At 47.9% G+C, this 13,368-nt stretch overlaps 1 protein-coding gene across 1 annotated transcript in view; it reads left to right on the top strand.

The window, feature by feature from the left end:
* Window positions 1–13,368, top strand: part of ABCA13 (ATP binding cassette subfamily A member 13) — a 357,421-nt gene that overhangs the window by 194,916 nt on the left and 149,137 nt on the right. The window contains exon 43 of the mRNA XM_057304334.1: window positions 11,440–11,689. Coding sequence (XP_057160317.1) covers window positions 11,440–11,689 — 250 coding nt within the window. The remainder of the gene's footprint in view (window positions 1–11,439; window positions 11,690–13,368) is intronic.

Raw genomic sequence — 13,368 nt, 5'->3', positions numbered from 1 at the left:
GGTTTTAACAAGCACCCCGCTGTCCTTTGATTCAGGTGGGCTGTGGCCACCGCTATGAGAAACACCCGGTTAGAGTCTTGTCAAGCTCAAAGTTCGGTGAATGGTCACAGATCCTTCTGATACAGAGTGAATCTGGGAAATGGTTGTTTTCTCTTTGTAAGGCTTTGCCATGGCTTTCTCGTCTCCTGCCCTCCCTCCCTCCCTCCTTCAGTCCTGAAGCCTTACCCCCTGTGTGAGGTCAGAGGTTGCAATGAAGTTCTCAGCTCTGGTTCGTCAGTACCACTTTACCTAAAATCCTCTCCTTTTCCTCCCACAGTGTAATCCTGCGTGTTTCATTCCTAATTGCTACTTCTTGTGATGACGGAAAGCAATTTGGCAGCGATTAATCTGAAGGGTCGGCAGCCTCTCGGTTGCTTTTCGAGACAATCCTGTGTGAACAGCCTCTTCCATGCGGGGAGCCCATAGTTCTCTGCCTCTTCAAAGAGCTGTTCCAGATTCTGCGTGTGTCTCATAGGCTGAGCAGCGGTGTTCCACGGGGAGTGCTGTCTTTTCTGCTTCGTCCACCTTTCCCCACACTTCAAAAACCGGCTTCCCCACCAGCAAGGTGGGGAGGAAACATGCCTGCTGTCAATTACACATGCCATGGAAGGTGTGTTTTCCATGTTAGCTGAAATCAGCAGAGAGCTCACGGCAGGGTGCTTTGCAAAAAACGATCTGCCAAAATAAAACCGAATTAAAATATAGTCCAGCAGCATAAACCCTGGTGGCAGGTGCCCGGAAGCAGCGGTTTTTTTAAGGGTTGTGAGGAAGCAGGGGAGAGGCCGTGAGCCTTGCTGATCAGAGCTGCCCGAGAAAGCCCCTGAGGCTGGCGGGGGAGACTTCCCAGCCTCGCCCCCTGAATTGAAATCTCACCTTCTTGTGGAATATTCAACAAAGAAGGTGCTTCCCTTATCTCATGTGTGGTCCTTGCCTCCAACGTGCTGGTGGAGACACTGGGCCAGTTGAGGTAGGAGTAATCTGGGCAGCCTTTATTAGCACCTCTGTTGTCAGGGTCAAGGGCAGGCCTCCCGAATTGGGCCACTTTGGATATTGAATGTTTTTTTTTTTTTTTTTAAGATTTTATTTATTTGAGAGACACAGAGAGAGAATGAGTGAGAGAGAGAGAGAGAGAGAGCACGAGCAGGAGGAGGAGCAGAGGGAGAGGGACAGCAGACTTCCCGCTGAGCAGGGAGCCGATGTGAGTCTTGAACCCAGGACCCTGGCATCATGACCTGAGCCAAAGGCAGACACTTAACCGACTGAGCCACCCAGGCGCCCAGACATATTGGATGTTTTAAATAGCAGTTACTTAGGGGACAGCCTGTGCCACAGGGACACTCAGACCCTCTTGTCCTGCTCCCACCCCAGAAAGTAGGAAATAAATATCCCCCGTGAAAGGGGAGGTGGGAGGACACCCTCATGACCCAAGACTGGGACTTCGAAGCTGAGAAAGCTTAGAAACAAACCGTGCTATTTTTTCCTAATCTAGCACCTTGGCTTCCATTCTGCTCAGAACTCCTTAAAGCCCCCAAACTCTTGCTTGCTTTACCCTGGCGATGCCTCGCAGATCTGTTGTCTCCTTGTCTCAAATGGGTCAAAACTGCCTGCCTTGGTCCCGTCTTCAGGCCTCAGTTTTATTATGGGGCCTCTGTGTGCACGTAATACAACTTCCTTGCTGGGAACAGAGCCGGAGAACAGGGCTGGGGCTGGAATGCCCCCCGTTCCCTCGCCCTCCTTCCGCTTCCCCGCCGTCCGGTGGAACTTCGGAGGGAGTTTCTCTGTTCAGGTTTGAAAATCCTACCTTGGCGCCATTTAGGGGCTTCAGGAGGACCTGCTTTTGGTGCCTTGAAAAGAAACAGTCCCAAACTCAGTGTTTTGGTGACCCGCCCCCAGCGTAAGTAGCTGGCAGCGAAGCAGGGGCCGTCCCTCCGCTTCCCTGACGGTCTTCTCGGGGCGGGCGGTGGGATCACGTCTGGGGGGTTTGCTCCAAAGATGTGGCTGGGGGGACGCGCAGTCCTGTTCCGAAGGGAAATCCTATCCAGCTTAGGTCCGGCTCTCAGGGTTATGAGTTCGAGCCCCACGTTGGGCTCCGTGCTGGGCATGGAGCTTACTTAAAAAAAAAAAATTAACCAAGATTGCAGTAACCTAACTTGGTTTTAAAATTTGTGTATATTTTGTGTTACCATGTTTAATATTTAAGACATAATTGCGTTTTGTGTTTCGTGTCATATTAATAAGCATACAAGTGTCACAAAACATTTTCCTTTTTGTTCTTTTTTCTCTTCCTCTTTTCCTCTCCTCCCCTCCTTTTTCCCCCTTCTTCCCTCCCCTTCTGTCCCCTCTCTTTCCTCTCTTAACAAGAGGACGTTTAATTTTGCTGGTTTTCTTCCACAAATGGTATAAATGAGGCAGATCAGTCATGATTCGTATAAATGTCACACAACACGTGTTTTCACCAGGACGAGGATTGAGGATGACCCTGTCAAAGCCTTTGTTTTATAGATGAGAAACCAAGAGACCATGGCCTGTCTGAGGTGTGAGGGGTCTTCACAGTGAGGCAGGGCTGGGACCTCGTGGGGGCTGGTGCTCGGTGGTGGTCTCCCCAGAGACATTTTCAGGTTTAATACCCATCTGAGGGGCTCTACCCATTCACAGGCATGCTTCACTTTATTGTGGTCTGCAAACTTGGCCTTTTTATTCTTTAAACAAATGGAAGGTTTGCGTCACGTGCATCTGTGGGCACCATTTTTCCAAGGACATTTGTCCACTTCGGGTCTCTGTGTCACATTTTGGTAATTCTCAGAGTATTTCAATGTGTCAAACTTTTTCATTGTTAGGGTATTTGTTAGGGTGATCTGTGATCAGTGATCTTGGGTGTGACTATTATAATTGTCTCGGGGCACCATGAACCGTGCCCTTATATGAGGGTGAACTTAATTAGCAAATGCTCCACTGGACAGCCCGTCCCCCATCCCTCTCCCTTTCCTTAGGTCTCCCAATTCCGCAAGACACAACAAGATTGAAATCAGGTCACTTAATATCCCTCCAAGGGCCTCCAAGTCTTTAGGTGACAGGAAGAGTCACACATCTCTCGCTTTAAGTCAGAAGCGAGAAATGATTAAGCTTAGTGAGGAAGGTGTGTGGAAAGCCAGGGTAGTCCAAAGGCTAACCCTCTTGCCCAGCGAGCCAAGCTGTGAACGCAAAGAAGTTCCTGAAGGGAATTCAAAGTGTTACTCCAGTCCAGAGCAAGACCCTGACTCTCTTCAATTCTATGAAGGCTGAGAGGTGGGAACGCTGAAGACGAAAAAGGCTAAGGTTAGCAGAAGTTGGTTCATGAGGTTTAAGGAAAGAAGCATCTCACGGGGGAGCAGCAGGGGCTGGTGGAGAAGCTGCCACAAGTCATCCAGATCTGGCAGAGGGAAGTCATGACGGTGGCTACACCCCACAACAGACTTCAGTGTAGATGGAACAGCCTTCTATTGGAAGCGGATGCCATCTAGGATTTTCATAGCTGGAGAGGAGAAGTCAGTGTCTGGCTGACTCCTGTCAGGGGCTGATGCAGCTGGTGACTTGAAGGTGAAGCTATGTTCGTTGATCGTCCAAAAATCCCAGGGCCCTTAAGGATTATGTTAAGTCTACTCTGCCTGTGCTCTAGAAATAAAACAACAGAGCTTGGATGATGGCACATGTGTTTACAAACACATGTTCCATGGTTTACTGGATATTTTAAGCCCACTGTTGCGATATTTTGCTCAGAAAGAAAATACTCCTTTCCAAATATGACTGAACGCTCATAGACAATGCTCCTGGTCACCTGAGAGCCCTGATGGAGATATTCAGCAAGATCAATGCCATTTTCATGCCTGCTAATGCCACATCCATTCTGCAGCCCATGAAATAGGGAGTAATTTTGGCATTCACGTTGTATTATTTAGGGAATACATTTCACAAAGCTGTAGTTATCATAGATAGTGATCCCTCTGATGGATCTGCCCAAAGCAATTGAAAACCTTCTGGAAAGTTTTCACCATTCTAGATGCCATTAGGAACATTTGGGACTCATGGGAAGACGTCAAAATATCAGCACGAGCTGGAGTTTGGCAGAAGTTGACTCCAGCCCTCATGGATGAGGGGCTCATGACGTCAGTGGGGGAAGTCACAGTAGGTGTGGTGGAAATGACAAGAGACCTAGAATCAGAAGGGGAGCTGGAAGACAGGGCTGATCTGCTGCATCTGGTGATCGACGTGAACAGATGAGGACTTCCTTCTGAGCGATGAGCAAAGAAAGTGTTACTTGAGGTGGAATCCACTCCTGGTGAAGACGCTGTGAAAACTTTGAAATGACAACAAAGGAGTTAGGATCTCTCATGCACCAAGTTGATAAAGCAGCGGCAAGGTTTGAGATAACTGACTTCAATCTGGAAAGAATTTCTCCTGTGGGTAAAATGCTATCTGACAGCATCGCATGCTACCGAGAAAGCATTCGAGAGAGGAAGAATCAATCAATGGAGCAACGTTCGTTGTTGTCTTATTTTATTTTATTATTTTATTTTATTTTATATTATTTTATTTTATTTATAATTTTTTATTATGTTATGTTAGTCACCATACAGTACATCCCTGGTTTTTGATGTAAAGTTCCATGATTCATTACTTGCGTATAACACCCAGTGCTCCGTGCAATATGTGCCCTCCTTACTACCCATCACCAGCCTATCCCATTCCCTCACCCCCTTCCCTCTGAAGCCCTCAGTTTGTTTCCCAGAGTCCATAGTCTCTCATGCTTCATTCCCCCTTCTGATTACCCCCCCTTCCTTTTTCCCTTTCTTCTCCTACCAATCTTCCTACTTCTTATGCCATTGTTGTCTTGTTTTAAGAAATGCCGCGGCCATCATCACCTTCAGCCGGCACCACCCTGATCAGCCAGCATCCAACAACATCGAGATACGACCCTCCACCAACAAAAGTGTTATGATGGTCTGAAAGCTCAGAGGACAGTTAACATATTTTCAGCCATAAACTACTTCTAAATTAAGGGAAGTGTATTTTTTTAGACCAATTGCTATCGCACACATAATATTGTAAATATATCTTTGTATGCACTGGAAAATGAAAAAAAATTATTTGACCCACTTTATTTCGATATTCACTGTATTGTGGGGGTCTGGAACTGAACACACAATGTGTCATGTGCCTGTAATTAAAACCTATTCCCAAGGAACCGTACTGTTAGGCTTTCCAGAAAGCTCCCCTGATCTATCTCGCTGGGTTGGTGAGAAGAGATGAAATGATTTCAGCCTTTTCTGTCTGCTAATGATTTGGAAATCCCAGATCATGACTGGCATCTGTAGAAAATATGTCTAATATCCTGTCCTTAATCAGCTTACCATATTTCTGTCTCAGAATCTCTGTGTGCATAAAATTCTTTCTATTCTTGGAACATCCCCCAACCCGGGTTACCCTCCCTACCTGTCAGCAAGCACGTGTTTACTTCGGGAATTCCGGGCACTGGCAGTGTCCTTGGAGACACTTCCCACCCACTGTTGTGTGTGTTATGCCGTGTTGCTCAGGTTGAATTGACATGTTTTGTGACATGTTGGAGTCTTTAACGAGATTAAGAGCCTTCAAGAATGCTATTCAAAGAGATAACCTAAGGACCCAGGATAGACTTTCCACATAGTAAATACTCATTGTGTTTTAGTCTCCAAATTTAACTTTGTTCAGAAACCCTCCTGCTCTGGGTGTATTGATAAAAATACATGAAAGGTTTCAATTATATTGTTACTATTTTTTCAATTGTATGATTTTTAAGAGCTGTTTCATCTCCAAAATTCTGTAACTCAGTAAACAGAAAATTAATTTTTTTTTAAGATTTTTTTTATTTATTCGAGAGAGAGAGGGAGTAAGGGGAAGGGCAGAGGCAGAGGGAGAGGCAGGCTCCCGGGGAGCCCCCCGTGGGGCTCAGCCCCAGGACCTGAGATCATGAGGTGAGTTGGAGGCAGACACTTAACCACTTACCCGACTGAGCCACCCAGGCGCCCCAGAAAATGATACAGTTTCTATTTCATGCAACTGTGCTTCATTTCCTGAATACATGTACAGCCTTTGCAAAAGAATTATTGACTACCCAATGTGTAAATATTTATTGTTCAAAAAACCCAGAAAACGGTGAAGAAAATTAAAGTAGCCATGTTCTCAGCCCACAAAGAAATATAAATTATAAATTTTTAAGAAGGTTGAAATGCATATACTAAACTTTTTGAATTAAAAAAAAGCACACTTTGTCAAACAGTATATAGAGTATCAAAAGCATTTCATAAAAAAACTTTCCACTATGGGGCGCCTGGGTAGCTCAGTCTGTTGAGTGTCTGACTTGGTTTCTGCTCAGGTCATGATCTCAGCGTTGTGGGATTGAGTCCCTGGTGGGGCTCTATGCTGGGTGTGAAGCCTGCTTGAGATTCTCTCCCTCTCCGTCTGCACCTCTCCTCACTTGTGTGAATGCACGCACTCTCGCTCTCAAATAAATAAATAAATCTCTCTCTTTTTTTTTAAGGATTTTATTTATTTATGTGACAGAGAGACAGCCAGCGAGAGAGGGAACACAAGCAGGGGGAGTGGGAGAGGAAGAAGCAGGCTCCTAGAAGAGAAGCCCGATGTGGGGCTCGATCCCAGAACGCCGGGATCACGCCCTGAGCCGAAGGCAGACGCTTAACAACTGCGCCACCCAGGCGCCCCAATCTTTTTTTTTTTTAAAAGAACTTTTCACTGAAAGTACATTGACCAAAATACTAATGTTTACAGCTTAATATTAGTAAATTTAGTACGTTCTATTAACTCTATGTGTTATTTTGTAACAGTTTTTCATTTGGCATATTATGAATATTTTCCTATAATTACATATTTAATGCTTTAATCCTACCTCTTTTTGTGGCTAATACATGCTGTGAATATTTTGGGTCATACTCTTCTGTCCACACCCCCATTTTATTAAGCCATGTTTGTGTATAGACATTTTTTTCAAAAGATGATATAAGCCTATCTTAAGTTTTTTATTCACTTTCTCTGTGTAATAAACACCCCCCGTCAGCGAGCCCTCATCTGTACTATTCCCTGAAGTAGGTTAATACCATGCACCGTCCACCGCCCCCAGAGTAGTGTTGTAAACTGCTCGCCCAGTCCCCAGACATTTGTTTCCGACGTCTTCCTACCATATTCTGTAGGATGTAATAAACCACCTTATTTGATATATTTGATGAATTTCCATTTTTATTTTTTTAAAGCTTTATTTATTATTTGAGAGAGAGAAAAAGAGCATGTGTGTGCACCCATGCAGGTGACCCTGGGCTGGGGTGGGGTGGGGGGAGGGGCAGAGGAAGAGGGAGAGAGAGGATCTCAAGCCGGCTGCACGCTTAGTGCAGAGCCCCCCGCAGGGCTCGATCCCAGGACCCTGAGGTCACGACCTGAGCCGAAACCAAGATTCGGATGCTTGATCAACTGAGCCGCCCAGGCGCCCCATTTTTTAATAATACAACTGTTGGATTGGGAGTCACTGATCAAAGATGGTTCATATTTGTTTCCCACAGAGAGACCATATTCATCTGTTCTCCTGCTAGCACGGAGTAAGAAAGCCCATTTCTTTAAACACGCGATAATAATAGGTATTAATGGTATTTTTAATCTTTACTGTATTGATGATCTGAAAATTTCATCGTTGCCCTATTTTCTAATATATATGGGCTCGCCGGTAGATTTTTTAATGAACTACATGTTCATGCATGCTGTTTGCCCACTTTTTGTTTGGGGTATTCATTTAAAAAAATTGACTTGAAGGCATTACGTTTGTGACACTTTGTTTTAAAAGCTTCAAGAATGTTTGGAGGAATCCAGTAATGTGAGGATCATATTCTGGGATGCATGCCGAGTCCTTGATATTTTAAGGTATTCCCCACAAGGTATTAATGTTTAAACAATGGAAGCCACCAGACCAAAAAAAAAAAAAAAAAGCAAGAAATCTTTGGACATTTTTCCTAAGTAATTTGATGGCCGGGGTAAATGCGAATGCCTAATTATGGATATCACTGGATTCTTTAAATAGAATTACACTCATAAGTCAAATAAGATAATTCATAACAATTTGGTCCGGCATTTTAATTTTGTCTGTTAAATTATTCATGTGAATACTTTTATGAGTTTAGCCATAAATATTTGATTGGTGGCTCCTTCATGACCATAAACTATCTCAGTCCTTTATTTTTCTCGTTTATGTTCAGTGAACATATGGGAAGGTGGGGAGAATTTATTTTCTTAATAATGAGAAACGTCTTTCCCCACAGACTTATTGAGCCTGTCTGGTGAGCATTTCCGATGGCTGGATGTCAACATTATACCTGTTCCGATAGTTTCACAAGGGTGGTAATAAGAATCCTCATTACCTAGAGGGAAAATATAAGTCTCTATCTTACAGCTGAGGGAACTGACATGCAAAGAGGTTGGGAATTTTCCACAAGTGCACAACATTAGTAGCTGAGTCTGGATTCCGATCCAGGTCTATGTAGACTGAAAGATGGGAATCTTCATCATCCCCCGGTGACTGTCGTGACTGGTCCTTTCTGAGCAAAGCCAGTGGGCAAATAAATGGCCATTATCTGAGTGTCCTCCCACTCTTCCATCAGCAGGCAAATTTATGAAGTAGGCTCCAACACCCAGAAAGCCAGGTTCTGCTTCTGTTTTCTATGCACCTGATTGCATAGACGAAACCTTCCCTGGTGTAAATAGTGTCTATAAGCACCGCCTGGTGTAGACATGTTTGAGCAGGTGCATGCTGTGGCAGGAGGTGAGTGTGGGCAGCAGGATGGGGATGTCAGAAGATGCTTCTTATAGGCGACTTCGTGGGGTGTGACTCTTGGTAGACGGTGACTGGTGGCTTAGTGGGGTCATAAGCCATCACACCTGCCGGTGACCTTTCAGTTTCTCTTGACCCTAAACAGAGCGAGGCATGCTTCTGTGCCAGAGCAGGGAAGAGGACTAGGAGCATCCTCTGTTCCAGTGGGGTGGCGCTGGGTGGGCTCCTGGATAGCGCCTCGAAGGGCCGCTCACCAGAAGGACCACCCATGTTAGAAGCATGGTATTTCAGCCCTGTCCCCCTCCTCCAGGGAGGAGTTCAGGGTGGAGCATGTCTGTGTGATGAAGCCTCCGTGAGATCCCAATAACAGGGCCTCCAGAGAGCTCCCGGCAGGCGCTGGAGAGTGCTGGATGCCCCGAGTCCCTTCCCGTGTACCTTGCCCTGCACATCTCCTCCATCTGGCCGTTCATCTGTGTCTTCTATCCTATCCCTTCGTAAGCTGGCAAACATGAGGATCTGTTTCCCTGAATTCTGCAAACACTCCGGCACATTAGTCAAACCCAAGGCGTGGGTCATGGCAGACTCTGATCGACAGTCGGTTGCTCAGAAGGCACAGGTGACAAGCTGGGCTTGTGGTTGGCCTCTCCAGTGGAGCGGGGCAGTCCCGTGTGACTGAGCCTTTACGTGAGGGGTCCCACACTGTCCAGGGAGATGGTGTCCGAAGCGACTTGGACTGTGGGACACCCAGCTGGTGTCATGGAGAATCGCTTGATGTGTGCGGAAAAGCCCCATGTTTGGTGACCAGAAGCGTCAGAAATGACGGGTTCTCTGTGAAGGTAAAGGGGCGCCTGGGTGGCTCAGTCAGTTAATCATCAGCATTCAGCTCAGGTCGTGATCTCAGGGTCCTGGGATCGAGCCCTGCATCGGGCTCCCTGCTCAGTGGGGAGTCTGCTTCTCCCTCTCTCCGCTCATGCTCCCTTTGTCTCTCTCTTTCTTTATCAAATACATAAATAAAATCTTAAAAAAAAAGGGAGACTCACAGGGATGGAGGAGGCAGGACCTGGGCCTTATTCTACTCAGGAGGGAGACTACACTGACTTCGTACAGATCTCAGTGACTCTGCCGACGCGTCCCCACGTCCTCACTTGCCCTAAGCTTCCTCGATACCAGCCCTTTCGGCTCTGCCCACACTAATCACAACACTCGATTACATTGTGTTGGGTCATTTCTTTACATTTTTCTCTTAACCCCTATGTGATGTCTTTTTGAGGACAAAGCAGGAATAGCCCCGTCCCTGCCAAGACATCGACTCACTCCATGCGAATGTGACAAAGGAAGGAGTTAGTCCGCGCATGCGTTTTTATCCCCAGCTGCTCCTCTCCGGCTCTGTGCTCACTGCTATTATAAATAATTTATCTTTCAAAACAGTCGTTTCTTTCAACATGATTTCTTGGGGGGATTTTAAACGTTTTCGCTGTGCTTTATTAACTGTATTCCCATTTGGCATTTGTAAGCAGTGCAAGCAATTTAGTGTACCTGGCCACTGAGAAGGCTCCCTTTCTCGCACAAGTCCTTGACGTTGGGTGCTCTGGAATGCTTTGGGAGGCATTGCTGGGACAAGCACGGGCATGGCTGTGTCCCCCCTTTGGACAGGGGTCGGGGCTGTAGATCTGGGGTCTGCCTCTCGTTTTCCTTCTGTTTTGTCATCCTCAACTGGACGTGCGAGCTGCCTGTGCCAGCTGCTTGGCCTGCCCTGGGACAGCTTTATTGCGGCCACTTCTGTGTGGGTCCCGGATGGCCCCACGCAGAGGGGGCCTGGCAAGGGAAGCAGGACATTCCCGATGTGCGCTCACGCCCTGTTGTCCGGCCTCACCTTCTGAGCACTGCTCGCTGAGGGCAGGTCTCGGAGTTAGTGGGGGGGGTGGTGGTGGCTGAAGCCTGGTGGGCCAAGGGGGCTCACTTGGAGCTGGAGACACGCCCCTGGAGGCCACGCTGGCCTCCTCTCCACCAGGGACGCCCCCACAGGGCAGGGGAAATAGGCCCCAGGGCTGGGGGGATGATGCCTCCTGACCCTGACCTGGATATGACCTGGGGCATCCTCAGGAAGGACAGGGCTGTGAGAACAGAGAGGTGGAGCAGGAGAAGGGAGGCAGCAGAGGGGGTTGGCTCCATATGCACCACTCCACCCCCTCTGGCATGTGCCTGCGGAGACAGGAGTGCCGCTGCTGCTGGGTAGGAACCCACACTCAGGAGCACGCTGCATTTTCTCCAACAAAACAAGCTCAAGGCTCCCGTCGGAAGCAGGATCAGAGAGGGATTCCCAGGAGAACTCCGTCCTTGCCCCATCAGGTCACAAGACGTCCTGTGCATATAAATTTGCAGTGTCCCACTCAGTGCGGGGAGTTGGAACCGGGGTGCTCCTGCCCCGCGACCTGCCAGGGCCGTCTGTAAGCCCCTGGAGGGGTCTGCAGAACCCGGGCAGTGTGCGTGTGTGTGTGTGTGTGTGGGGGGGGGGTGTCCCCTGGCCTCAGGCTGGCTGCATGTCCCTGTCTCTGCAGGTGGCGCCCCAGCAGGGACCCCGCACACATGGGGCAGCCCGCGGCCTCTGGCTCAGGCTGTGGCCCTCCTGGGCAAGCGGCTCCGCCACACGCGCCGGGCCTGGAAGGGCGCCCTCTCCAACCTGCTGCTGCCCGTCCTCTTCGTGGCCTTGGCCATGGCCTTGTTCATGGTGAGGCCTCTGGCCATTGACTACCTGCCCCTCAAACTAACACCGGGCCATTACGACAGGGCCGAAGCTTACTTTTTCAGGTAAGAACTTTTTCCCCCCTCTTTTCCTTCCAAATTATGTCAGGATTATGAATAATAGTAGCTTTGATCCTTTTTTTTTTTTTAAGATTTTATTTATTTATTCGAGAGTGAGAGCATGCGTTCACGAACAGGGGGGATGGGCAGAGGAGCAGAGGAAGAAGCAGACTCCCCTCTGAGCAGGGAGCTGATGCGGGACTCTGAGATCATGACCTGAGCTGAAGGCAGACACCTCACCGACTGAGCCACCTAGGTGCCCCAGTAGCTTTGATACTTTTAAGAATCTCAACTCTACGCGAGGTTTCATGATTCTGGAGCACCGGGTTCAAGAGCGTAAGCTCAGGGACTGTAGCGAATGCTACATAGACCATTTTCTTTCCTATCGATGCCTACATAGCTACGCTGCAGTTGAATTCCTGAACCAGGCGCAGGCAGAGACTAACAACAGCAATAACAGAACACTTATGACAATAGACTATAAAGTGACATGAATGTGCGCTCTGAGTATCTCGCTGTCCTGTGCCCACCCTAGTTCTTGTGCTGATGTCATGAGGTCAGGTAAGTGAATAGGCAGGAGGTCTGTCTGCGGGAGCAGCTGCTCACAGCCTGCAGGCTATCCACAACCAAAGCCGCGGATAAGAGGGATTATTGTGTTTCACGGAACCCTTCAGGTTTGCTCCGGGGCAACGGCCGGGACGTGCACGCCCCTCTCTGCAGAGACAGGTCTGACTTTTCTCTCGGGGTGGGAAGGAGCGTGTGTGCACCCCCAGGCTAGAGGAGGTCCAGGCTTGCTGCCCTTGAATTCGGAGTCTTGCAGACAGGTGAATTTGCATAGGGTGTTCTCAGGGGTTTAGTTTTACTACCGGGGGCCTGACGGAGGGGACTGAGCTGGCTCCCTCCCAGACTGAGGCGAGTTTCTCTCCCCTGAGCTCTGCCCCACGACGGAGCATCATCACCCTGAACGCTGACCAGGCACCGTTCTCTTTCTGGAAGGTGAGGCTCACACATCTGGGGAGCGGGGACCGGGCACAGGGCATGTTAACCAGGCGGCTCATGGTGTGGAGGACACGATGTGCTCTGCCTTTGTCAAATACTTGTCTTTACTAAAATAACGAGCTTCATTAGCTGGATTCTTCGTGCTTGCTAATATTTGTTACTTTTACAACGATGTGTAATTTGCACTTAGGTTTAAACAAATACAAGCAGAGAAGGCAAAATTGATGGTCAACTGTCCAGTTTGTTTCTGGGTCCTTTGGTTAATTGTATTTTTCCTCTGTGTGTCCTTATGCTCCGTAGAGTCTGGGTTTAACTCAAAGAGAACCCTGCAATAGCTCTGTTTGGAGAAATGTGTGCAGGCCCCAAGTATTCCCTCTGCAAGTCGGCTCCTTTTCCTTCTGGCTAGATATTGTATTTTCCTGCCCTCAGCTTCTTCTCCGAAGTGTTTTAAAGGAACAGACCAAAAGGACAGAGTGTCCACTACTGCGTTCTGGCCCAATGTTCCCATCTCTGCCACACTCCTCAAGTGGGAAGGAGCAGTAACTGTCCTGAGTTGTTTAATTATAAAATGTGTTTCTTGACAAATGTAACAGAAAATGCAGGCTAGCCAAAATAATAAAACAACTTCACGGGTAATCCTACCAGCACCAGCTACCGTGTCGAACATTTTCTTTTTCTTTTTTCTT

The sequence above is a fragment of the Ursus arctos genome, unplaced genomic scaffold (genome assembly GCF_023065955.2).
Source record: "Ursus arctos isolate Adak ecotype North America unplaced genomic scaffold, UrsArc2.0 scaffold_3, whole genome shotgun sequence".
Classification (NCBI taxonomy): Eukaryota; Metazoa; Chordata; class Mammalia; order Carnivora; family Ursidae; genus Ursus; species Ursus arctos.
Note: the sequence above shows the minus strand (reverse complement) of the source record. Positions and strands in the feature narration are given on the sequence as shown.